The sequence below is a fragment of the Sinohyriopsis cumingii genome, chromosome 9, assembly GCF_028554795.1.
Source record: "Sinohyriopsis cumingii isolate HCF-2022 chromosome 9, ASM2855479v2, whole genome shotgun sequence".
NCBI lineage: Eukaryota > Metazoa > Mollusca > Bivalvia > Unionida > Unionidae > Sinohyriopsis > Sinohyriopsis cumingii.
In genome coordinates this window covers 35,822,875-35,847,403 of record NC_142969.1, presented here as the reverse complement: position 1 = coordinate 35,847,403, position 24,529 = coordinate 35,822,875, and the positions used below count along the sequence as shown (strand labels likewise).

Here is a 24,529-nt window from a genome sequence, read left to right as displayed (position 1 = left end):
ATAATAATGGATCTAAAATGCCAACCATTATGGATTTCCAAGAATTCTATTTGAGAAAGATGGACAAAATGTAAGATGTTAATAGCAACCTATTCCACTCAGTAATTTATTTCTATTCATTATACACCTGCTTGGTCCAATGTATATATTTATCCACCTGTTCTGCCAGTTACATATTTATTTTGTGCCAGTAAAACATGTATGCTCCAAATGTAGACAAAACTTTGACAGTTATTTCTATGTCTTTGGACAATCTCTGTTTAAGGTCATCAGATTTTTGTGTGCCAAAATCACATTATTTTGCCTTGTACTGTTCGGAAATCACTTTAAAATAATGTTATTTATGCACTTATGTTTTTGGACACAAAGCAGTTATACAGTAAAAAGGACAAGACAGATAAATATCAATTTCAAAAAGTTGGATAGTAGCTTGCTTGTAATCAGAAAGAGCCTTAACAAGTTACATGTATGATCCAAACTGCCAAAATTTGCTTTTGGTTTTCTAGGTTTAACACGATTCTTTTTCTTCACCACATGATAAGCTATAAATGGTGGCCAGTGTATCTGTTGGAGAAAAAACACGGGCAAATCCCTGGAAGAACCACTAACCCATGGGACACTACTGGCAAGCTTTCTCAAACACCAACACTGTCCAAGCCCGAGACTTTAATCCAGACAGAGAGGTGTGATGACAGTGATTGGCAAAGGTGAGTGCTGTAGACTGTTTGGTTATCCAGGTCCTTTTAAAATGTGGAGAATGATATTTCACTATTCATCAGATTGCTGACACTGATATAACAAATAACATTTATTACTCGCCTGTGGAAAATAATCTCAGACATATGCATTAGAAAACTGTGCAAGCTTTTATTAAAACAGATTAGCGTTATGTTGAAAGTCTTTATCTCAAAGAGTCTTTGTAATACCTCCATTATGGATTATACTAAAACTTGCACCCAGTCATGTACTGGTAGCATAGATAGCAACTGGTTTCAGTGAATATTAATGAATTTAAAAGAAATATTTTTAAAAAAAACAACAATCCAGATTCTTTTCACATGTGTTGTACATATATGCAAATTTTAAAGTAAATGTATTATTTAGTTTGCTGTTAATTTTACATGTTTCGGTTTGAGATTGCACAAAATTAATCAATTCATTGACCCATATGTTAACTGGGTGCTGGTTGTAGTCTTATCTACAACAGAGGCGTTGACATTTTTTTTAGATGATACAATTCACTCCACTGGCTTCCTCCTATAATATAGGGTGGTACATTCTTTGTCTTTTCTTATCACTGACATCCTTTCATCTACAGGTGAGTAATACAGTTTTGAACAAACATTATTCATTATAACAGTGTCAGCAGGTGAATGAATAGCTTAACATGGTCCTCCCAAATTTAGGTAATTTAAACTTCACATGTAACATGTCGTTTGTTTTTGGTCACTGAATGTAATCATTTAAGATGGTTTTCAGACTAAGAAAAAAATTAAGTAGTTTTTGCCATCAGAAGACATGCAGAAAATATCGTAAGCTGTGAAAGCCAAACATCTGTGCAAAAGTCTTGTAAAAATCGCTCAAACAATATATCTATATATTATATGTTGATAATTAAGCACACCAAATCCAATGTGCCCAAGTCAAACAAATTCAGTGCAACCATGCTTAGCCTAATAAAGTTGTATCAACAACAGCAAAAATCCAAATGTATACAAAGAGAGCAACAACAAAAAAAACACAACCCACATGTAGATGTCACTGTATTTTAAAATGAAGCTTAGCTTACCAGCTTTGAACTGCAGAAGCTGCTGGAAGTGGTACATAGCAGTTTCATACTCATTCTTCCTGAACATCAAGTCTGCCAGCATCTGTCAGCAAAATAAAAGAATTTTAATAGCAATTTTAACTAAGAAAGTATGTAACTTGCTACATGTAAAATACTACTAATGCTCATATTCCATGTTAAATGTAAAATCTTGGGAGGTGTCATGGCACTGTGTGTGTAAGAATAAAGGAGGGTGCTATGGCACTGTGAGTGTAAGAATTGGGGGTGTGTGACATGGCAGTGAGGGTGTGTGCATGTTATTTGGATTTAAGCATAGCTTTAAAAATGTTTCAGTCATATCATTATTATGTCTACAGTGTGGCAGTTTAGTGATGTCTAGCACTGAGGTATCATGCTGCAGACATGCGGCATCATGTCCCATGTCATCACATTATCCTGACACCATGCCAACCAGCCCTAACACTAACCTCTTAATGTTGAGGGCCAAGCGAGGCAGCTGACAGTATCATTTTTTATAAGTCTTTGGTATGACTCGGCTGGGTTTCGATCCTGCAACGTCCCACATCCAAGGCAGATGCTTCAACCACTTAGGCCACTGGTGTGGTTGGCATTGAGGGTGTGGTTGGCATTGAGGGTGTGGTTGGCATTGAGGGTGTAAGAAACCAAGTTTTCTTAGTGAAATAAATTTCTTCAAGAATACTCACCCAATCATAATAACTTAGGAGAACTACTACTAACTTGCAAATTCAGGGGACCCGAGTGGCAGGGTGGTCTAAAGTGCTCACCATTACGGATCACTGCCATTTCACCTCTGTCTGCATGGGTTTGAGTCTCGGGTTTGGCCAACGTGGGTATGTGAGAAAGCCTGCCAGTAGCTTCTCGTGGGTCAGTGGTTCTTTCCAGGTTTTCCCCGGTTCATCCACCACCATTAATACTGGCCACCATGTATAGCCTATCTTGTGCTGAAAAATTGTGTTAAACCCTACCAGAACAACAACAATAATCCTTGCAAATTCAGCCCACCCAGATACTACTTTTAGTTAAAGGGAGCTAAAAGTTGTCTGCTGACTTATGTGGCAGTTGGGCAGAGTGATCTCCCCTTTGGTATAAGACGTGTCTGGATTTGCAAGGTAGAAGTAGTTCTCCTAAGGTTTTATGTTTAGATAATGTATTTAAAGAAGAATCTAAACTGGTGCTATGGCACTGAGGGAGCAAGAATCTAGGTGGGTGTTATCACATTGAGGTTGTAATAATGTAGATTGGTGCTACACCATTGAGAGAGTAATTATCTGGATGGGGCATAGAAATGAGGGTGTAAGAATGTAGATTAGTGCTATGTTATTGTGGGCATAAGAATCAATGTGGGTGTCATGGCATTGAAGGTGTAATAATCTGGAAAGGGGCAGAGCATTGAAGGTGTAAGAATGTGGATTGGTGCTACAGCATTACGGGAGTAATAACCTGGAGGAGGCACAGCATCGAGGGTGTAAGCATGTAGATTGGTGCTACAGCACTGACGGAATAAGAATCTGGATAGATGTTATAGCATTGAGGTTGTAATAATCTGGAGGGGGCACGGAAATGAGGGTGTAACGATGTAGATTGGTGCTATGGCATTGTGGGAGTAATAATCTACGTGGGTGTTATGGCATTGAGGGTGTAATAATCTGGAGGAGCACAGCACTGAATGTGTAAGAATGTTGATTGGTGCTATGGCACTGTGGGAGAAAAAAATCTAGGTAGGTGTTATTGCATTGAGGGTGTAATAATCTGGAGGGGGCACAGGATTGAGGGTGTAACAATGTAGATTGGTGCTACATCATTGAGTGAGTAATAATCTGGAGGGGGCAGAGCATTGAGGGGGTAAGAATGTAGATTGGTGCTATGGAATTGAGGGAGTAAGAATCTAGGTGGGTGCTATAGCCTTGAGGTTTTATTTATTTGGAGAGGGCACAGAAATGAGGGTGTAAGAATGTAGACTGGTGCTATGTCATTGTGGGCATAAGAATCTAGGTGGGGTGTGATAGCAGTGACGGTGTAGTAATCTGGAGGGGGCACAGCATTGAGGGTATAAGAATGTAGATTGGTGCTACAGCATTGAGGGAGTAATAATCTGGAGGGGGCAGAGCATTGAGGGTGTAAGAATGTAGATTGGTGCTACAGCATTGAGGGAGTAATAATCTGGAGGGAGTACAGCATTGAGGGTATAAGAATGTAGATTGGTGCTACAGCATTGAGGGAGTAATAATATGGAGGGAGTACAGCACTGAGGGTGTAAGAATGTAGATTGGTGCTACAGCATTGATGGAGTAATAATCTGGAGGGGGCACAGCATTGAGCATGTAAGAATGTAGATTGGTGCTACAGCATTGAGGGAGTAATAATCTGGAGGGAGTACAGCATTGAGGGTGTAAAATGTAGACTGGTGCTACAGCATTGCAGGAGTAATAATCTGGATGGGGCACAGGACTGAGGGTGTAAGAATGTAGATTGGTGCTACAGCATTGAGGGAGTAAGAATCTAGACGGGGCACAGGATTGAGGGTGTAAGAATGTAGATTAGTACTACACCATTGAGGGAGTAATAATCTGGAGGGGGCATGGAAATGAGGGTGTAAGAATGTAGACTGGTGCTATGACATTGTGGGCATAAGAATCTAGGTGAGGTGTGATGGCACTGAGGGTGTAAAAATCTGGAGGGGGCACAGCATTGAAGGTGTAAGAATGTGGATTGGTCCTACAGCATTGAGGGAATAATAATCTGGAGGGGGCATGGAAATGAGGGTGTAAGAATGCAGATTGGTGCTACAGCATTGAGGGAGTAATAATCTGGAGGGAGTAGAGCACTGAAGGTGTAAGAATGTAGATTGGTGCTACAGTATTGAGGGAGTAATAATCTGGAGGGAGTACAGCATTGAGGGTGTAAGAATGTAGATTGGTGCTACAGCACTGAGGGAGTAAGAATCTAGGTAGGTGTTATAGCACTGAGGTTGTAAAAATCTGGAGGGGGCTCGGAAATGAGGGTGTAACGATGTAGATTGGTGCTATGCAATTGAGGGAATAAGAATCAAGGGGGCGCTATGGCAATGAGGGAGTGAAAATGTAGAAGGGTGTTGTAGCACTGTGTGTTTAGAATGCAGGGGAGTGCTATGGCAATGAGGGAGTAAGAATCCAGGGGAATGATATGGCACTGAAGGAGTAAAAATCTAGAGGGTGCTATGGCACTGAGTGTGTAAGAATCTAGACAGATGCTATGGGACAGAGGATGTAAGAATCTATGGGGTGATCGAGCGTGCAAGAATCTATAGTACAAGTCGCAAGGGTCATGTAGGCATTCAACACCAATTATTTCAGTAATGGGTGTCATTTATTAAAATTTGATTCTACATACCTTTAAGCAGCAAGTATTCACTTCATTTGGATTAGTTTATATCTATATTCCTTTGGGAGGTTATCATTTATACACCCCGAGAAGTGCATAGCGCAAAGTCAATGTTAAAGTACGTAGAAATTTTGGACGAAATGAACCTAAAGGTAGATTGAATGTTGCATGCTGTGATGTCACAATGAAAGCTATGCATATAGATAATCAAATTTGTAATACCCTCAACTGTGACAATTCCACTCAACAAGCTCTTACATTGACCCAAGTTTAGTACATGGCCACCATTGTAAAAGTCCATAGTGATTGATAATTTTCATTTTGAAGTTTCTTGGTGACAGTTAAGGTGCAGAGCATTCAATGATCTGGACTGAATAGACTTTGGTTACAGAAAATTACTGTTAAATTTTAAAAGAACTAGTTATATTTAATTAAAAATGAGTAAATGCGCATACATGACCTATGTGACTTGTACTATAGATTGGACTATTGAGTGTTTAAGAATCTATAAGGGTGCTATGGCATCAAGGGAGTAAGAATCTAGATTGGTACTATGTGACTGCAGGTGAAAAAATCGTTGGTTACTACGACATTGAGGCACTACTAATGAATATTTGAAATATTGAAGAATAAGCATATTAAACTGGTCACAACAAAAAATGCTCAAGTCTTACTGGGTGGATAAAGATATTATATTTCTATCCATTATCGTCTATAAACTTCTATGTAGGAGCACACTTTATGCCTTCACAGCCAAACCTTGCATGTTCTATATCTCCATGGACTTCTTCCGACTGAGTACAAGGCATGTGAATTCATACAATATTCTAACAAAAGAGGGCAGACATAGTCTGAATAATTTTTTTAATATAAATTATTACTTCTAACTCACATTTATCTATATTTCCAAATTTTTAACTTCACAATTTGTTGTGAGAAAGAGAAACAAATCCAGCCCACACAACCTAACAAAAGAAAACTGCCTCATCTTTTGGCTTGCTTTAGCTATAAAAAAAAGTACTAAAAGGTCATCTGCTTGCCAGGTAGAAGTCAGACTAGAGTTGTTTCCCCTTTGAAAGAGGTGTTTACCGGTAGTGTCAAATCTCATTAGTCATCAGTTAACACAGGAGTGGATGATGTGCATGCTTTTCCAGAGATCGAACCATGGGATAGTCAGGAAGGTGTGCCTATATTATGATCAGGTAGGCATTATAAAAGTATATTTTACACTTTACTCTCCAAAAGGGAATCTTCTTCAAATATATTATCTGATTATAATGTAAGGAGAATAGGTTAAATGAAGAGGGAGTTACATATTCCTACCAGGGCTCCTGGTGGCCCAGTGGTCTAAAGCTCTTGCCTTTACTGATCACTGCCATATCACCTCTGTCCATATGGTTTCAAGTCTCAGGCTCGGTCTATGTGGGTATGTAAGAATGCTTGCCAGTAGCATCCTGTGGGTCAGTGATTTTTCTCAATGTTTATTCTCGATCTTTCTCCACCAGTTATACTGATTGCCATGTATAACCTATCATGTGCTGAAAAATGGTTTTAAGTCCATAACAACAACAACAAGAACATATCCTTAAACTTAAATAAACTCTGTCTCTGGTTTCCTTATGTACATGACATAGCTTTTGAGTTTTGTGTGAGATATGAGACAGTCTTAGCACATGGCACATGGTTAATCCATTTACCTCATACAGTGTATGGCTTTGTAGGCAGCTGCACAGTGCAGTGTCCTATAAACAGAACACCTGTTACCTATTTGATTCCATACACATAGACCTGCCATGTTTAACAACAATTTTAACCATTTTACATTTATGTAACAAAACTATTACGAATAGAAAGATTTAAGAGTAAAATCTGATCATTATAGTTGCAAAATTATTTTTCACAGAAGAATTTTTTGAGAATCATTCATCTTCAAACCAGCAAAGCCATGTCACTAACCAAAGCTGCCATTTCTCATACTCGAAAATTTCTCATTTCTCTGCTTATGTCTTACATCACTAGATCACCTGAATTTGATAAATTATAAAATTCTAACTGTGCAAACTCCAGAAAGTACTGAATGAAATCTGCCGCCTCCATTTACAGAGTGGAAAATCTGACCCAGTTACATTAAATAGCAGATTATGACTAGAGCTGAAACAGGGAGCATGCCATCTGATGTAATGATCATTCACATCAATGAATGCAGTATCTAACAGAGAGTTTCCCCCAAAGGTGGAGCTTTGAAAACCAGCTCAAAATGTCTGATGGTTACAGCGGGCAGCCAAATGCGCTTCCATGAAATGGTGTAGTTCAAAAGCACTTTCATGAGAATGGGGTAGAGGTATCCAAAGGTGCTTACATGAGGTAAAGGGTTACACATGAATGATATTTAGGGAAAAACTGTCACTCCTGACGGGTAAGACACCCTGCTGTGCTGCTGGAACAAGTCCTACCAGGTCAAACTGAGCTCTTTAAAATGAAAGTCATTTCAGACAGAAGCAGAATGACACCTCTGACATTTATCCCATGACTTGGATAAGATGTCGGTTAAGGACCAATTGTATTTACATTTTACAGTAGTAGTGACTGCTCTAACCATTATGCTCCATTGGATTTAGATTTTGTTTCTGAGAAGCATAACATATAATCCATCATATCTAGAATAAGCAAGCCTGAGTAGAAAAATCATACATTCTTTCTGTAAGCAGTAAACACAAACAAGCTTTCCTTCATATGACTGGCTAAGTTTGTTTCAGAGCCCTAATTGGATCCACAACATGCCTGAGACAAAGGGTTGGTAACACTGTTGCTATAAAGTGCCGATTTCCATGACACCAGTGAGTCAGGTCTTAGTACTGAAAGCGGGAATCACCACCAAAGATATAAACCATTGTTGTGCAAATGCAGAGAGTCTGGATCAACTGCCAAGGCCTGTATATTCTCTGTTCCTACCTGCTGTAGCCAATGTGACTAGAAAGTATGTCTTGTGTGAATTGAGTGCTTGTATGTGGATTGTGTATCCTATCTGTCTGAAGAGAGCACGCTACTTGTCAAGACAGCAGAGGTAGTAAATTAAATACTCATGGGATTAGTGCCAATCCCTGTATGAAGGGGAGACTACTGTATCTAATGGCCACATAAGTGGGCAGATAGCTTTATAGCTTAATTATTTCAGCATGGGAGGGATGGATTTGCAAGGTAGCAATGCTTCTCCTAAGATATTATAATTGAGTAGTGTATTTAAAGAAGAAATACAAATATATAAGTATGGAGTAGGAGAAAATATTTGGTGACATACAATATAAAGATAAAAACTTACAATAGTGGCTGCATCGTTTTCCTTTTCATTCTTGAGCAATGTCATCAGCTGATGCTGACAAGCATCCAGATCTTCTCTGGTCAAATACAGTCCTGCCACTGCTAGCATCACCTACACATAAAACACAATCTGAACTTAAGATGTGTTTACAGAAGGTTAATGCCCTGTTAACACCTTTTCTGCATATCTTCCCTGTTTTTAAATTCAGAACTTGACAGATGCACAGATGGACAGATAGAAGGATGGATGGACAGACAATGTTAACACAAATACACCTCTTCTGTGCTTGTAGCAGGGCATAAAAACATTTAAATATGATATGCCAACAGTAGCCAGTATTATAATAATCGGTTTACATGCAACAGTTAAAGCACAACTGAATTTACTGTGAGGCTATAATTAATTATTAACCCTTATGATTTTATTTAAATACAATAAAAGTATTTAAATTACAAGGTGAAAAAGGCGAATTCTGATCTAACACACTTTTTCCTTTACCTATTCCAATATATTTTCATAAAAGACCTCATACTGCCATTTCAGGACACAAGTAGATATCTAACCTGCATGACTTTCTCTAATGATTTTAAAATCTAAGAAACACTTTAGCATACTGAAATTTTAACTTGAGTGCACAGTCTAGCATTCTAACTCTGATACGTCGAAAAACACTTGTATAAGTCAAATATGATGTGAGATATCATCTTCCCCATAGCCTCCAGTCCAAAGTGTTAATTACAGTGGAACCCCGCTATAACGCGATAATTGGGGTCCAAAAATTACTGGGAAATATTTTCTTAAAAAAAGATTATTAACACACAATAATTCAATTTGGAAATGGGGTTTCAAAGCCAGTGATTAATGATTTTAATACCATATAGTTATGAACATTTTCAAACCCAGTAACAGAAAAGAAAGATTTGCTAGAATACCGGGTAGAAAGGGACACACACACACATGGGTATACTCACCTTGCTGTCATTTTCATTGTATACCAGTGCTTCCTTGTAAAGGCTAATTGCTTTGTCAAAGTCTCGTTGATTTGTGGCATGCTCTGCCATCTGACTGCAGATACTGAGAAAAATCAGAATTTCAGTTAATAAAAGTCATAATCAAGGCATATGGAATAGGTTTCATAAAATCAGGTACTGGGACAATAAAGTCTGTAATTGTGCATAATGTATGTAATTTTTGCATCACCAAATATTAGCATCCACGTGCCATAAATGGTACATTATATTTCTGCTGTGCAATAAATAGGGTTATTATACTTTTGTCTATGTAAAATCCTTTTGCAATGATCTGATACTAAAAAACATCATACCCATTTAATTTTCATTCTACACCAATGTTGCTGTGACCTGGTCATTGGCCCCTAGACCTGTCATCAAAATAAATATTTTTTTTCTTTGAATAATAAGCAAGCTAGCTAAAAAGGCTGTCAAAAATGCAAGCTTTTAAGAGCTTTGGACTAGGTATATGACAGAGTCGAGACACTTCTTGGAGTCCTTGTGACTTTGACCTTTGACCTTTCAGACCTGTTCACTCTTTCCCAGTTTGATCAGTAGTCCAAAAGCATTCTGTCAGTAGTTTTCAACCAGTCAGTAATATAGATATAAAGCTAATAGTTCAACAATAACAAGAACTTCATCCAGAGATACATTATCTTTAATGGCAAAATACAAAGCAAAGAAACACCTTTCTTAAAACCATAATCAGTTTTCCTATATTCTTATACAATTTACCTTACCAGCTGTGACTTTGCTGTCCAGAAACATTTAAATTTTTCAATGGCAAGTTTAACTGATCCAATTGCTCACTCATCATAACTTCAATTCATCACTGTCCAAGACTGGTGCTTTACAGAATGAGGTGACTTGTTTGTGAATTTTATTTTGGCCCATCCCTTGTGGGATTAGCAATCAACAATTCTTCTTACATTCTACCACCATGTGCAACAGAAACTTTAGATTTGCACACACCACAGTGAACTCCTATTTAAACCGTTTTAAAAATGGCCAAATATGAAAAATCTTTAGAAATTTCTGGCTATCACTTCACTTTTTGACTTCTTTTAATTTTCTTTTCACACTATGCTTGTCCACCATTTTGAAAAACTGCATATTGCTTCTCTTCAATGTCTACAGATGTTTTATGAGTTTATGTGTGAACTGTTGAATAAGTTCTTCTTTGATATTTATCAAGCAACTTTTAAAACTCAGAAGTGGAAAGAAACATTAAGACATCATTATTTGCCAGTTTGGCAGTTTTCTGTAGTCTTGCCTAAACGATTCATAATCTGTATTTTTCCGGTTTCAGCAGTACAAAATATGGATAATTTTTGGGGGTAAACAGGTCTGCTTTTTTCAATCCAAAATCAACATATATCTTCCTTGTCTCAAATGCAAGCACTCCACAAAATCTGGACATAACAAAAGACAGAGCTCAGATGGACATCAGTTGGTGAGAGCAAATGTGGACATCCAAAGATAACATGGTGAAGGACACTGATGAATGATAGAGATGGAAGAGGTGGGACTTTCCTGGGGGTGAGGCACAAGCCACTGCTCAAGAATGATCTAGATGGCAGAAGATAGTTGGAGCCTTATGTCCCAGACAGTATGAAGAGAACTAACTAAAAGAGAGAACTCAAGTTCATTTGCATAAGCTATCTTCTTTTTCAGTCTCTTTAATTCTGACACTACTCTACATACAAGCACACGTCATCTGCCTGATACTTTTATATATAATTTCTGTCACTTGCCAAGTGATTCTTACTCTGCGCATTGGCAATTAGTTCTATGAAATGCATTCATTTAGTTATGGATTTTGCCAGTGAGTTCTAAGAAATGCATTTATTTGTGGTGGATTTTGGCAATGAGTTGTATGAAATTTATTCCTTTGAGACATTTAAATTTTCAGCAATATGTAGTATTTCTACAATGAAATCTGAGCACTGACTTTTACAGAGAGTCACAAACAGCTGAGACACAGAGACAAAGATAAAGTGCTATGAAGCGGGGGGAGGGGGAGGGACCATAGAAATAAAAAAATACATAGATATATATACTGACGGGCAGATTAACTCAAAGTCAACCATACAGAATTTGTAAAAAATCATACAGATGCTCCACAATAAAAACTTCACTGAAGGAAACTGAGCTCTGGAAAAATTAAACACATCATAACAACCGAACAAAAATTACAATGACATCCAGATAGCAATTTCCATTCAATCCAGCAAATGGATCAATTAGCTGTGCAAAGAAAATTAGCTGTGTACACAAGATTTTGTGACCAACATGACCTATTTGGAATGTAATTATCTGTGAAGAGATACTCTTTAGACAGATATTAAAAGGACTTACTCAGCTGCAAGTTGTTTCTGTGCTGACACGGCATCTGGTTGCTCTAGGTGCACTCTCTTTAAGACTCTGGAAGAGACCGTACGGATTAAACAGAACATTAATGTTTAACTGTACGGATAAACAGACATGGAACAATATTTATTTATATTTAGTATTTAGTGATCAGGAGGCTAGAAAACCAAAGTAAAAGAATAAATGTGTCTGTAAATATCACAGACTAAGTTAGGTAAGAATGACTATAACATAAATTAAGGTATCAATACTTATTGCTATTTTGACAAGGATGCTTTATAATCAAGAAGTATTTACCTATGCTGTATGGTTCTTATCTAGGTAATGATCGGGATAGTTTCCATTCATTTGTTACAGCATCATTGATCTATTTTAAAATAATAAAAGAGGTGGTATGCCATCCTTTTCAATTCCATCATATTTGTTTTTGGTTAAACTTCACTTCCATACACCAAAATGGCAACCCAATTTAAGTGAAATAGGAGTCATAGCAAACCGGTATCTTAATATAAAATATGAATACTTCAAATTTTTATCGAATCATTTATTTAAGCAGTGAAGACCACTGATTAAATGCACTGTTTAGTTGAAAAATGCTTCCTACAATCATCTTTCCTGCAATATGACATGATAAAGTCCATCAATATAAGATGAATGGTATTAATCGAATGTCCATACCTCATGTATGGAACTGCTGAAGACTATATGGTTTTCATCAAGAGTTATAACCCTCAGTGTTGATATCTTTCTTCAACTTTCTCAGGTAAATCAGGGTGCTAAGCTGCGATGACTTTTGAGTGGTTAATATTCAATTGCTTTTCAACTGTGGCATCATTGAAAGAAACAGCACAGATTGCTCCAATTTAATTGTTTTTGTCATATAGGTAGTTAGGTAGGTATTAGCAAAAGAATTAACATCAGGTGTTACAAGAGTTTTAGTGATCTAAATACTGGAGATAAATTGCAGTTCTGCTAATAAAATACTCCTTGAAAGCTTTTTATCTGGACAGAAACATGAGATCTGTCATAAGTGATTGCAATGGCATAATCTTAGGTAACAAAAATGAATGATCCTGCCAAAACTGGAAAGGCTAGCATCTTTGTATATATCCAAATCAATCTGTTGATAACTGGTTCATTTAAACTCCCATTACAAACAAGAGTCACTGGCCATTACTTTTTCCATAAATGAACTGAAGGTTCCATGACTTTAACTATAGAATCAAGTTTTCCATCTCATATATGAAGCCACAAATTCTGCTCTGAAAATGTGGTTTCATGAAAAGATTGACTTTTCCTGAAAGGGGAAAAAAATTGGAAAGCATGTACAGTGTACTATTTTTTTGGTGCTATGCAAGGAGACCTCTGATTAGGGTAGCCTCTCTTGAAAAAGGTCTATTAATAGTGAAACAACTACATTAATTCCTATTCAGCTTGTTATCACATACTCAATAAATTGATTTATCTCCCTTACTATTACCTTTCAATACTGTATAAAATGGAAGGACTTATAACAGGGATATGGGAGGGATTACATACCGTGCCTGCATGTCTCTAGCCTGTGTAAGGGCTTGCATGGCATCCTCAATTTTCTCACAGCGTTGGTAAACTTTAGACAGAAGGACCTGATACTTGGTCTGGTCCATCATAATATCCAGGTCAGTGCCTGCAATAAGCAACAATCAATACACATATGCTAAGAATAATAGTAATAATAAAAATAATATATACATCTGAGTTTGCTTCCTTTGCTTCTAATCTCTGAGCTGAAAAATGGATCAAATGCCTGGCAACAGCAGAAATGATGTGAAAAGTAGTTATTACGCTTCTCAATTTGTAGCAGCCGTTAACTGCAATCCCCCCCAAAAAAAATCCAGCCTGGAGATTTTTTATTTAAATGCATTGTCATGACAGCACCTGTTACAGAGGCCAACATTAAACGTCGTTTTTTTAATTAACCCAGTGCCTTTAAAATCAGAGATATTGTGATGCGGTCTTACTCTATACACATGTGCAATATTACTGCATGTATTTATGCAATTTTCTTTAACTCCCATTACACCTTGAAAGCTCGACACATCTAAATTTGGTTCATGATGATCCTATGGGAGCAGATTGTACCAACACTTCTGAAATTTTCATCTTGCCCTTGGGGTGGGGTTAAGAAAGTTGCTGTGATTTTATATAAATCTGATACAACTCTTGCCTGATATATCAGACAAGTGGCAATTATAATTAATGACCCAAGCATCAACATATGATGGAATGGAACCCACCACTAATGCCCTGGGTATTTCCCTACCCACCCATGCCTGAATTTAGCTCCTGAATCATATCATGAACTATTGAGATCCTCACCCTATAAACATATATACGCTTATTGGGTATGAAGGGACAATTAGTATTAAAATAGTGGTAATGCAACTGATGAGGAAGGGAGTCATATTGTTATCCCAGATTTAAAAGTCTTATGGTTATCATCTGATGATGGAGTCCCACCTATCAACTGATGCAGGAGTCCTATTATCATCTGATCATATATTCCTACTGTTATCATCCGATGATGGAGTCCCACCTATCAACTGATGCAGGAGTCCTATTATCATCTGATCATATATTCCTACTGTTATCATCCGATGATGGAGTCCCACCTATCAACTGATGCAGGAGTCCTATTATCATCTGATCATATATTCCTACTGTTACCATCCGATGATGGAGTCCCACCTATCAACTGATGCAGGAGTCCTATTATCATCTGATCATATATTCCTACTGTTATCATCTGATGATGGAGTCCCACCTATCAACTGGAGCAGGAGTCCTATTATCATCTGATCATATATTCCTACTGTTATCATCTGATGAATGAGTCCTACTGTCTTCACTGATGAAATAAGGCATTCTAATGAAATTAGTCAATTAGGATGGGAACCATACTGTCACAATGAAGAAGAAATTAGTCCTACTATTTATTATCATGGATCATGGAGTCCTACTGTCATCATCTGGCAAGAGAGCAATTCCTACTCTTATCACAGATGAAGAGTTGTTGTTCTTGTAGGGTTTAACACCATTTTTCAGCACACGATAGGCTATACATGATGGCCAGTATTTATGGTGAAGGAAGAACCCAGGAAAACCCAGGAAAGAACCACCGACCCACAAGAAGCTACTGGCAAGCTTTCTCACATACCCACATTAGCCGAATCCAAGATTTGAACCCACGCAGACAGAGGTGAGATGGCAGTGATCCGTAATGGAGAGCGCTTTAGACCACTCAGCCACTTAGGGCCCCCAAAGATGTTGAGAGTCCCACTGTTCTGATATGATGATAAAGCGAATCCTGTGTGGATAATCGGATCAGAATGGGGATTCTGTACTTATGATGAGGAAAGGAATTCTACCTTTTCCATATGATAAGGAAGGAAGTCCTACTGTTATCACAAATGTGAGAGTAATACTGTTATCAAATGAAGAAGGGAGTCCTAATCATATCACAGGTGAGAAAAGAAGTTCTATTATAATCATTTGATAAAGAAAGGAATCCTACTGTTATTGCATTTGATACTAAAAAAAATCTTATTATGACAGATGGACTATTGTTTATTTGTCTAAACTTTATGGCCTTCAGCAACCATGTATTACAGAAAAATTGACAGCATAAACAGTATGGTTTCACAGTATCTGCAAATTTAAGATACTTTTTGTTAAAGCAAGAAACCAATGAGCACATACAAATCCAGGCTTTTGTAAGCATGCAGCAGACTTGTGTTAGAGTATCATAAATAATGACACTTACTGGGTTCTTCACCTATGGCTGATTTTAGGACTTTCTCTGCTTTGTCGTATTGTCGCAGTTTAAGCAACAGTTCCGCCAGATCATATCTGAAAGAAATAAACATGATCCATTTTCTCAGATTCTAGCCTTCCATTAAATATAAATCAACTTTAATGTACAGAGGATGCTGATCAACATAAAAGTTACATGAATTAAAAATTCACACTCAATACGTCTCAATATATTCATCTAAATTTTGAGTACATGGAAGAACAAACATTGCCTCTAGTTCTGACTTTCATCAAAATGTCAGCTGCAAGAGACACTTTGAATGCAGTCTACTTTATGTATTTGTGTGCTAATTTGTGTTTGGATATAGCTGTATGTTTTGCATGAATACTGTTAAGATTAATTTATAACTTGTCTTCTAAATGTGCAATCAAGTGTTTGAAGAAATATATAACATTGCAAAATATTTATGCAAGAGTGCCATATCAATTTCATGATCCATTGGTGACCAAACTTTGCAGCTATGAAATAGATGCAGCTATTTTTCTCACCTTAAGAAGCTCTGACCACCTGCTTTCAAAGCGGCTTCGTAGTAATTGATTGCCTGAAGTGGGAAAAGAAAACTGAACTAGTGTGCATTATTTTACGCTTTAGAAATTTAGAATACTTAATAAATATTCAGCTAATTTAACCATACCTGACAACCCTTAGAGATGTCTATCAGGAGTATGACAGATGACCCTGACAGATGTTTATCAGAAGTCCGACAGATGTTTACCTTGACAGATGTATACAGTTTCATTTTACCCAACATATGTTGATCAGGATCTGTACAAATTACCCTGACAGATGTACCTCAGTACTTTCACAGATGTTCATTCTGACAATTATCTATCCGTTTTGTTTACAGATATTTACCAAGACAGATATTTATCTTGACAGATGTAATTATTATTTTGACTAATGTTTGCCTTTATGTAAGTTTAAAAGTAGCTTCATATATGTTTATCCTGATAGATGTATAACAGTACCTTGTCCATAATTGTAGCCACCTGAACACACAGTTAACACCTTAAAGCTAGCTGGTTTAACATTAACAGTTTTGATAATCGCAAAATGCATGTTGCTATTCCTACCATAACTAATTCTATATCAACTGAGTCAACCCAACCAACCAAACAGTCTGGATTGGTTGAAACAAGTTCACACAGTTGAACCTACCCACACCCCCAATACCAAACAGTCTGGATCAGCTGAAAGAAGTTCATAATCCTTGGAGTGTATCATCATTTCTAAACAGACCATCTCATCTATAATTCTGAATTTACACGAAATCCCTATTGGTTTCTTATACTCATCATTCACCTCTTCAATCTTATAGGCTTCCCCTTGCTCATCATTTTGTAGATGCTAAATTGACAGCAAAAGAGCATTCTAAAGCACTTCACTGACTGAGCTGAACAGCCTAATAAATGAATAGAGCTGCTACTCCTGCATGCTTATTCTTTGCAACATAAACAAATTTACTTCTGAAACTGAAACCCTGAATCACAATCTATATTTTTTGGACATTTTCCATAGAAACAAACAATGGTAAAATCATAGCATTAAACAAGTCTATTTAACTCATTAGCCTGTGGCCCCATTTTCACAAAACTCTTCAAAAACAGTGAACATTCCAACTCTAATACTCAGTCTTAGATTACACTGAATATGCTAAATTATCATAAAATAAATAGAAAATATTTGCTTGTATCAAATCAACAACATACTTTCATACCTATGAAATGAAATTGAAATATATTCATTATTCACTCTGAGCAAGCAAATTTTGTTTTGATTTTATGTTCAAACATGCGTGATAGGTAAAGTGAATACCAGACTAAAGTAGATTTTTTTAACGTAATGTCAGCTGTTTACTGTGTATATGTTATTGTGTTTTGTTTACAATGGCAAACAAATATGAGCAGTAACCTAATTCTCCTTCATGGGTCAAGGTAAGAAAACAAATACATTGGCACATTAAAAACAAACAAATTAAGTCATTGTAGAATTTAAATGTGACAGGTTAACATGATACCACTGCACCAAGTGACTTACAACATGGTGGATGAAATTCTTTGATTACAATGTTATTGATGTCTACTGAAGAAAGTTCTCAAGTGATAAAATAAAAAGTGAATTATCAAAGTTGTTTCTCTTGGAAAATCCACAAATTCATGGACTAGCTTAAAACAAATCACCATATTAAACAATATTATTCTATTACAAAAATTCAAATTTTCAAACTGTGTAAACTGATTTGTTCCTTATAAAATACCAAAATGTTGATCACTCAAGCTGAGGAGTTTTGTGAATATGAGAACCTGATATATCTCAACTCAATTCTCTTTTGCCTTTTACACAATATATACACAGGAACACGTCTATTCTTCTTGCAATGCTTTTCAACAAATTTTCAAAATAATTAAAAAATTAAATATTTGCTGAAATTTCAACATTTACATCAAAAGTTTTGAATGTGACATTAATCACATTTTAATTATTTACATTCTTTGATGATACACTTGGATTTTTATTGTTATGGATGATATCTTTCCAGCAAAACACTTTTTAACCATTTACCTTCTGAAATTTCATACATCTTAAAAGATTAAAATCAAGATTTATCCCATAACCTGTAAGTTACATTATGGTATTTGCCTACCCACCCACCCACCTATCTCATCAATGCGTTCCTTCCTGCTAATTTTAAATTGAAAAAACTCCATGATATACAAAATGCACAAAATTTAAGTTGTTTCTGTTATTAATTTACAATTTCTAACATGACTGTCACCAGGGGGTCCCTAACATTGTCATGGTGTTCATGTTTTAAAGTTCAGTGTCTTAAATATTGTGCTTTAAAGTTCACTTGTCTTACATATTGTGTTTTAAAGTACACTGTCTTAGATATTTTGTTTCAAAGTTCCCTGTCTTAGATATTTTGTTTTAAAGTTCCCTGTCTTAGATATTTTGTTTTAAAGTTCCCTATCTTAGATAATGTGTTTTAAAGTACACTGTCTTAAATATTGTGTTTGAAAGTTCCCTGTCTTAGATATTGTGTTTGAAAGTTCACTGTCTTAGAAATTGTGTTTGAAAGTTCACTGTGTTAGATATTGTGTTTTAAGGTTTATTGTTTTAAATATTCTGTTTTAAAGTTACCTGTCTTAGGTATTGTGTTTGAAAGTTACCTGTCTTAGATATTGTGTTCCAAAGTTCTCTGTCTTAGATATTGTGTTTGAAAGTTCACTGTCTCAGAAATTGTGTTTTAAAGTTCACTGTCTTATAAATTGTGTTTTAAAGTTCCCTGTCTTAAATATTGTGTATTAAAGTTCAGTGTTAGATACTGTGTTTTAAAGTTCACTGTGTTATATATTGTTTCAGAGTTCACTGTCTTAAATATTGTGTTTTAAAGTTCTCTGTCTTAGATATTGTGTTTTAAAGTTCCTTGTCTTAGATATTGTGTTTTAAAGTACACTGTCTCAGACATTGTGTTTAAAGTTCACTGTGTTAGATATTGTGTGTGAAAGTTCTGTTTTAGATAAGCGGCAAATAATTCCATAAATTTCTGCCCCAATGGGAGTTACATCCTTCTGAACCCATGTACATATGAGTTAAACTGCATGCCATTTTTATATTGTTCAATGTTTTTGAGAAATATTATAACTAGATATCACAAATATTAGATGCAGTGGATAGAGTTGTAATTTTATATATGTCATTCACAAAACATGACCCCTTCACTGAAAATGAACTTTTTCAGAAACCATACAAGGACAGTGTATGAGACCAACAGGCTACACTCAGGTTATAAATGATAAATCAAAGAATAGAAAAAAATGACCAAGTTAGTGCATTTTTTTAATAACTTTGATGCCTACCATTATTAATATCACAAGTGGGGTACAAACTGCTATGGGTGGGTAGGCAAATAATATAGATGATTCAAGAAAATCCTTTACCTTTCCATAATTGTGTGTTTTGACATATGCTTGTCCAATTTTACTGGCAAGTGTGGCATCTTTTGGATTCTTCTTTAGGGCTGTCTCGTACACTTCAATGGCTTTCTCTGGCTGCAATGTTCCCATGATATTAAAAAATAACAAAATCAAAGCCAACACCTAAAAGTGACTGCACTGAGGTTTGCTATTTTTCTGTGACAAAAAATTTATAAATCTATTGAATAACAATTTGCATTAAGTTTTCTGTTCCAGCCTTTACAAACTGGTTTCTTTAACACTGTCTGGTTAAGTCTTCTATCAAAGTTTTAGAAAGCCAGTAAAATCAAATTCAGAATACCATATAAGCCATGGACAACTAATTCAATTTCAGCATACCATAATATTAACATTCTGTAAACTTACTATGCTTTAGACTGGAAAAACACGCTTATATCCCATGCATGAGATATCCAAAAGTAAACATTTAAATGACGAAAATGATATGCTGCATGATTTGAAACATTCCATTGTGAGTGCCCAGTATGAAACATTGGCATGTGAGATATCAATGCTGACATTGGGATCTACCTGTCTGGCAAAAGCAATAAAATAAAAATGATTTTATAGTCAAGCCTACTACAAACAACAATTTCCCTATACATAGCCTTCTTCTGAATACAATTAATCTGAAATTCAAGTAAATCATGAACCATCCTTCTCTTAAATATGGTATTTAATATTCCATAACATATGGGTTGGGTCTGTACAAGTTGTATCTCTCTACCAGACTCTGAAGGCTAGCACTGGCAGACAACCATCAGAAAATCACTGTCAGAGACCTGCCAACCCTGATGAGTCCATCTCAGTAAGGTAGTTGATTTCTTTCCGTAAGTTTGACCAGTTTTCAGTAAGGTGTAACAAAATATCATAAACTGCTAATGCAAAGCTAGAAAAGGATTTTAAAATTTTGGCATTTGAAATAAACACTATGTTCAACTTAAAAGTGTGTAAAGTATGTGTAGACTTTATTTACCACTAGTACAGCTGCACAAACTTTAGTTCCAAACACAATGCAGTTCAATGGTTTGTTGCAATATCTTTTTTGATGCAATTTTTGGAAATTCTTTTTCTATTTCACATGATGATGGCAGTGATATCTCCCACCACAAGACATACTCAAATTGGCACATGATGTCCAACAAATGGAATTGTCCCTTCCAGCTTTTATTCACAAGAATGTGAATATTCCTTTTTCTTCTTCTATGTTGATTATTAACACTTTTCAAGAGACTCTTTTCCTCTCTTGTCTTAAATATGCATCACTTGCTGTATGCCATTTTTAAAAAAATTCTATAATCAACAGTTTGATGATGCAGACGCTTCATATGAATATGTGCAGTTTAAAGCATCTGAGGTGCTGCTGTAAAGTCAGTCTGATTTCCTTACTAATTTCACAAATTCTAACATGAAACCCAGATCCAAATCAAACATGGATGAACCAATTATCCAGATTTTTCGGCAACAATCATTATTTCCATATTCTTTGCTTTTATGTCGTTAGTCTGTACTTTAAGGGTAATTTTCGCAAGGTTTAAGGCAAAATCATAAGGGTTGGCAGGTCTGCTGTCATCAGCCATTGATATTTTGACGACTAGTAATAATGATGACTACTTGGGTTTAATAATGTCAGCAGAATCATTTTTTATTCCAAGGCTTTTTCAATTTTATGCAAACACAGCAATATTCACCATATCAGCCTGTCTGTGTGAACTCTCAGAGCAAACACTATAGTGCACTCTAAGGCAACCACCAACTGGAGAGATAAATTTGGCTGGGTAAGGGAGGTGACTGTTTAGAAATGGTTAATTATATAGAAGAAAGGGAGAAAAGGAAAAATCCAAGCCTGGCTATATATGAGAGGCTGATCATTATGGGACAAGACTAATATAGGACACTGCAATGCATGAAACAATTAACACTGCATGAAGCAATTAAGAAACATACAGATAAACTTTACAACTGTAATTCTATTATGTGGTTGTGAAAGCTACAGATATATTAAATATTAAACTTAAGGCTATAAAAAATGTCAGCCAATTTTGCTATTAAAATACACACTTTAAGAGTAAGTTATTTTTTTCAATTACAACAAAAAACCCACACAAAAGGTGTTTTTAAAGATACAAAGGCCAGAATGAAAATTATCCAAAGAAAGCTTCAAAATCTTGGATTCTTCAATCCTCTATAGTCTGCAAAGAAAAACTTAAAATCAGAAAAAATATGATAGACACAAATTTCAGTGTTACCTCTTGTATACTCATATAAGCATCTCCTAGAAGTAGACAGGTGTGAGGACTTGGATGTTTGTCAACCAGCTCTCTGATAATATAATATAACATAATATAATATAATATAATATAATATAATATAATATAATATAACAAACAGGGATAAAGGCCTCATCTGCAGTATGGGCATTTCGACTTGTGCTTTTGTTTAATGTGATGTCATGTTCATTACACCCAATTAGCTGAACAGTGTATCATTACAGACATAAAACACTCATGTAGAAGAAAGGTAATTATATACTAAATTATGTTTCTCTGAAAATTCTACCCAATCACATTAACATCAAGAAATATTTCTCCAATCTACAGAAACTAGCTCAACATATAAACATTGTATAGATAAAGGGAAGTAGCTCTTACAGATTACATCCCCTTACCATTCTAGGTGGCACTCCATATACCAGATATTGTCAGTTTTAACTTAAGCACTTTGGCTCTGGCCTTTCATCAAAACAAGTCATGTTCACAAGGTCAATGTCTTTGTTCTGGCCTACATTTTCCCTACCATTTTGGATGAAGGTGTCTTAGAATGTGGAAACGAAGCTTTTGGTAGTGATGTCTCTGCTTCCCCACATATGATTGGTTTGCACAATTTTTACAGATTTCTGCAGATATTCAAATTGTTCATACCTGTAGCAGCTAGCATACAGTCGCTTGTCCTTCCGATGATGCAGATATATTTCTGCCATCTTTTCACGAGCTTGTACAAAATATGGCTGTTCTGGTCTGACATTTCTCAACATTGTCAAGGCTGACTCAGTGTCACCACGTGCAAGGGCCAGCTCTGCATTTGCAATCGTGATTCTGACTTCCTCTGGGGTGTTTTGGAACTCATTAATGGCATCCTGCATAACTTTGGCTGCCTCGGGCTGTGAATGAAGAGTATCAGTGTCAAGTTGATTATGACCTAAGCCCTCGGGCTGTGAATGAAGAGTATCAGTGTCAAGTTGATTATGACCTAAGCCCTCGGGCTGTGAATGAAGAGTATCAGTGTCAAGTTGATTATGACCTAAGCCCTCGGGCTGTGAATGAAGAGTATCAGTGTCAAGTTGATTATGACCTGAGCCCTCGGGCTGTGAATGAAGAGTATCAGTGTCAAGTTGATTATGACCTGAACCCTAGGGCTGTGAATGAAGAGTATCGGTATCAAGTTGATTCCCACTGAAGCTCTTTGTTTCTCATGAAGTGATAAATTTGTCACAAAAGTCAATTTAAATTGCCTATTTAAGAAAATCAATCATAAAATCATAATTAAAACCTGGCTTCATAACAAATAAAATTATTATCTTTAACTACTAAATATATGCTATCAGTCAAATTTGTTTCTTAAAACAGACATTTTATAAAGTAAACTATACTTAAATTGCAAAACAAATTTGGTTAAGCTGATCTCTACACATTGCAGCATTCATGGGCAGTTCATCTTTGTTTAGAACCAATGTGTCACATTGACCCCACCCCCATTAATATACCAAATCATGGACTAAGACTAGAGAACAATCTAAGGAAAAAATGACTCCCTTCCAGAGATCCGTCTGGGGAAAATATGCCCCCCCCCTCAAGAAAAGAGATCTATTTGGGAAAAATATAACTTCCCTTGACGATTGTTTATGTCAAGCAGACAGAGTCTCATTCAATTCACATTAGCTGGAGCTGACACTGAAGAGATGATGACATATTTTGAATGACAGCAAAAACGCTGTTATTCAATGTACAACAAATTGTTTTCTTTACAACATCCTCTACCAGAAAAGTTTACTTTGTTTACGTTAAAATGTGAATTGGCTTGTTTTGTTTTAATAATTAATTTGGCCATAGCCTCATTTTCGTTTCATTTTATTTTCTTTCTTAGGCCCTGGTTTTACTTTACACTGAATAGTGATGACAGCCAAAGTGGTCTCTGTGACCCAGGCTAACATGCATATAAATAGGTTGTTTTGTAATATCAAAAACAGGCATCCAAGGATTAACAGAGATGATTACCTGTTCTCCCAGCATCCTATGAGCTTCAGCAAGCTCTAGGAATACTGAGACTCTGTCATTCACACTAATCTCTGTCTTAGGCTGGCGGCGGGCTTGTCCCCCTTTACTGCCAGAAGCTGGAAAAACAGAAGATAAATTCCTGAGTTTGTAAGAAAAATAGTTCAAAATAACTTTTTTAAAATGCCTTGCATTTCATGGTAGCAGATCAGGGTCTATGTTGTTTGCATTTGGTCTTTACATGTACATAAGTGTACATGATACATATTCATGCAGAGACCATGGAAACGATTTTTACATGTGATGACTGTATGCTTTTTAAGTTTGGAAAAATATATACAACAACATCACTGTAATTGCAATTTGTAAAGATCTGACATCTGAAATAGGGATTATGTGTAAAATGCTGGAAAACTATACCCCTCTCACATATGGTTATCATATATGCAACCTATGAACAGAGTTTGATGTATTTACACTCAGCAGTTTAGGAAGAGACCAAGTTATCAACTGATAGGTAGAGTGGCTAGACAGACAGAAAGTATAACATTATCCCTCA

General features: G+C 36.1%; 1 protein-coding gene across 2 annotated transcripts in view; it reads right to left on the bottom strand.

Annotated features, from left to right (window-relative positions):
• The window catches only part of LOC149791549 (tetratricopeptide repeat protein 21B-like), a 104,195-nt gene that overhangs the window by 29,650 nt on the left and 50,016 nt on the right, over window positions 1–24,529 (bottom strand). For both annotated transcript variants that reach the window (XM_089970086.1, XM_089970087.1), the window contains 11 exons: window positions 23,974–24,089; window positions 22,621–22,859; window positions 21,949–22,021; window positions 19,664–19,774; window positions 16,211–16,263; window positions 15,672–15,757; window positions 13,409–13,535; window positions 11,858–11,923; window positions 9,461–9,563; window positions 8,490–8,600; window positions 1,790–1,871 (listed from right to left, as the gene is read on the bottom strand). In XM_089970086.1, the coding sequence (XP_089826212.1) occupies window positions 1,790–1,871; window positions 8,490–8,600; window positions 9,461–9,563; window positions 11,858–11,923; window positions 13,409–13,535; window positions 15,672–15,757; window positions 16,211–16,263; window positions 19,664–19,774; window positions 21,949–22,021; window positions 22,621–22,859; window positions 23,974–24,089 (1,167 nt within the window). The remainder of the gene's footprint in view (window positions 1–1,789; window positions 1,872–8,489; window positions 8,601–9,460; window positions 9,564–11,857; window positions 11,924–13,408; window positions 13,536–15,671; window positions 15,758–16,210; window positions 16,264–19,663; window positions 19,775–21,948; window positions 22,022–22,620; window positions 22,860–23,973; window positions 24,090–24,529) is intronic.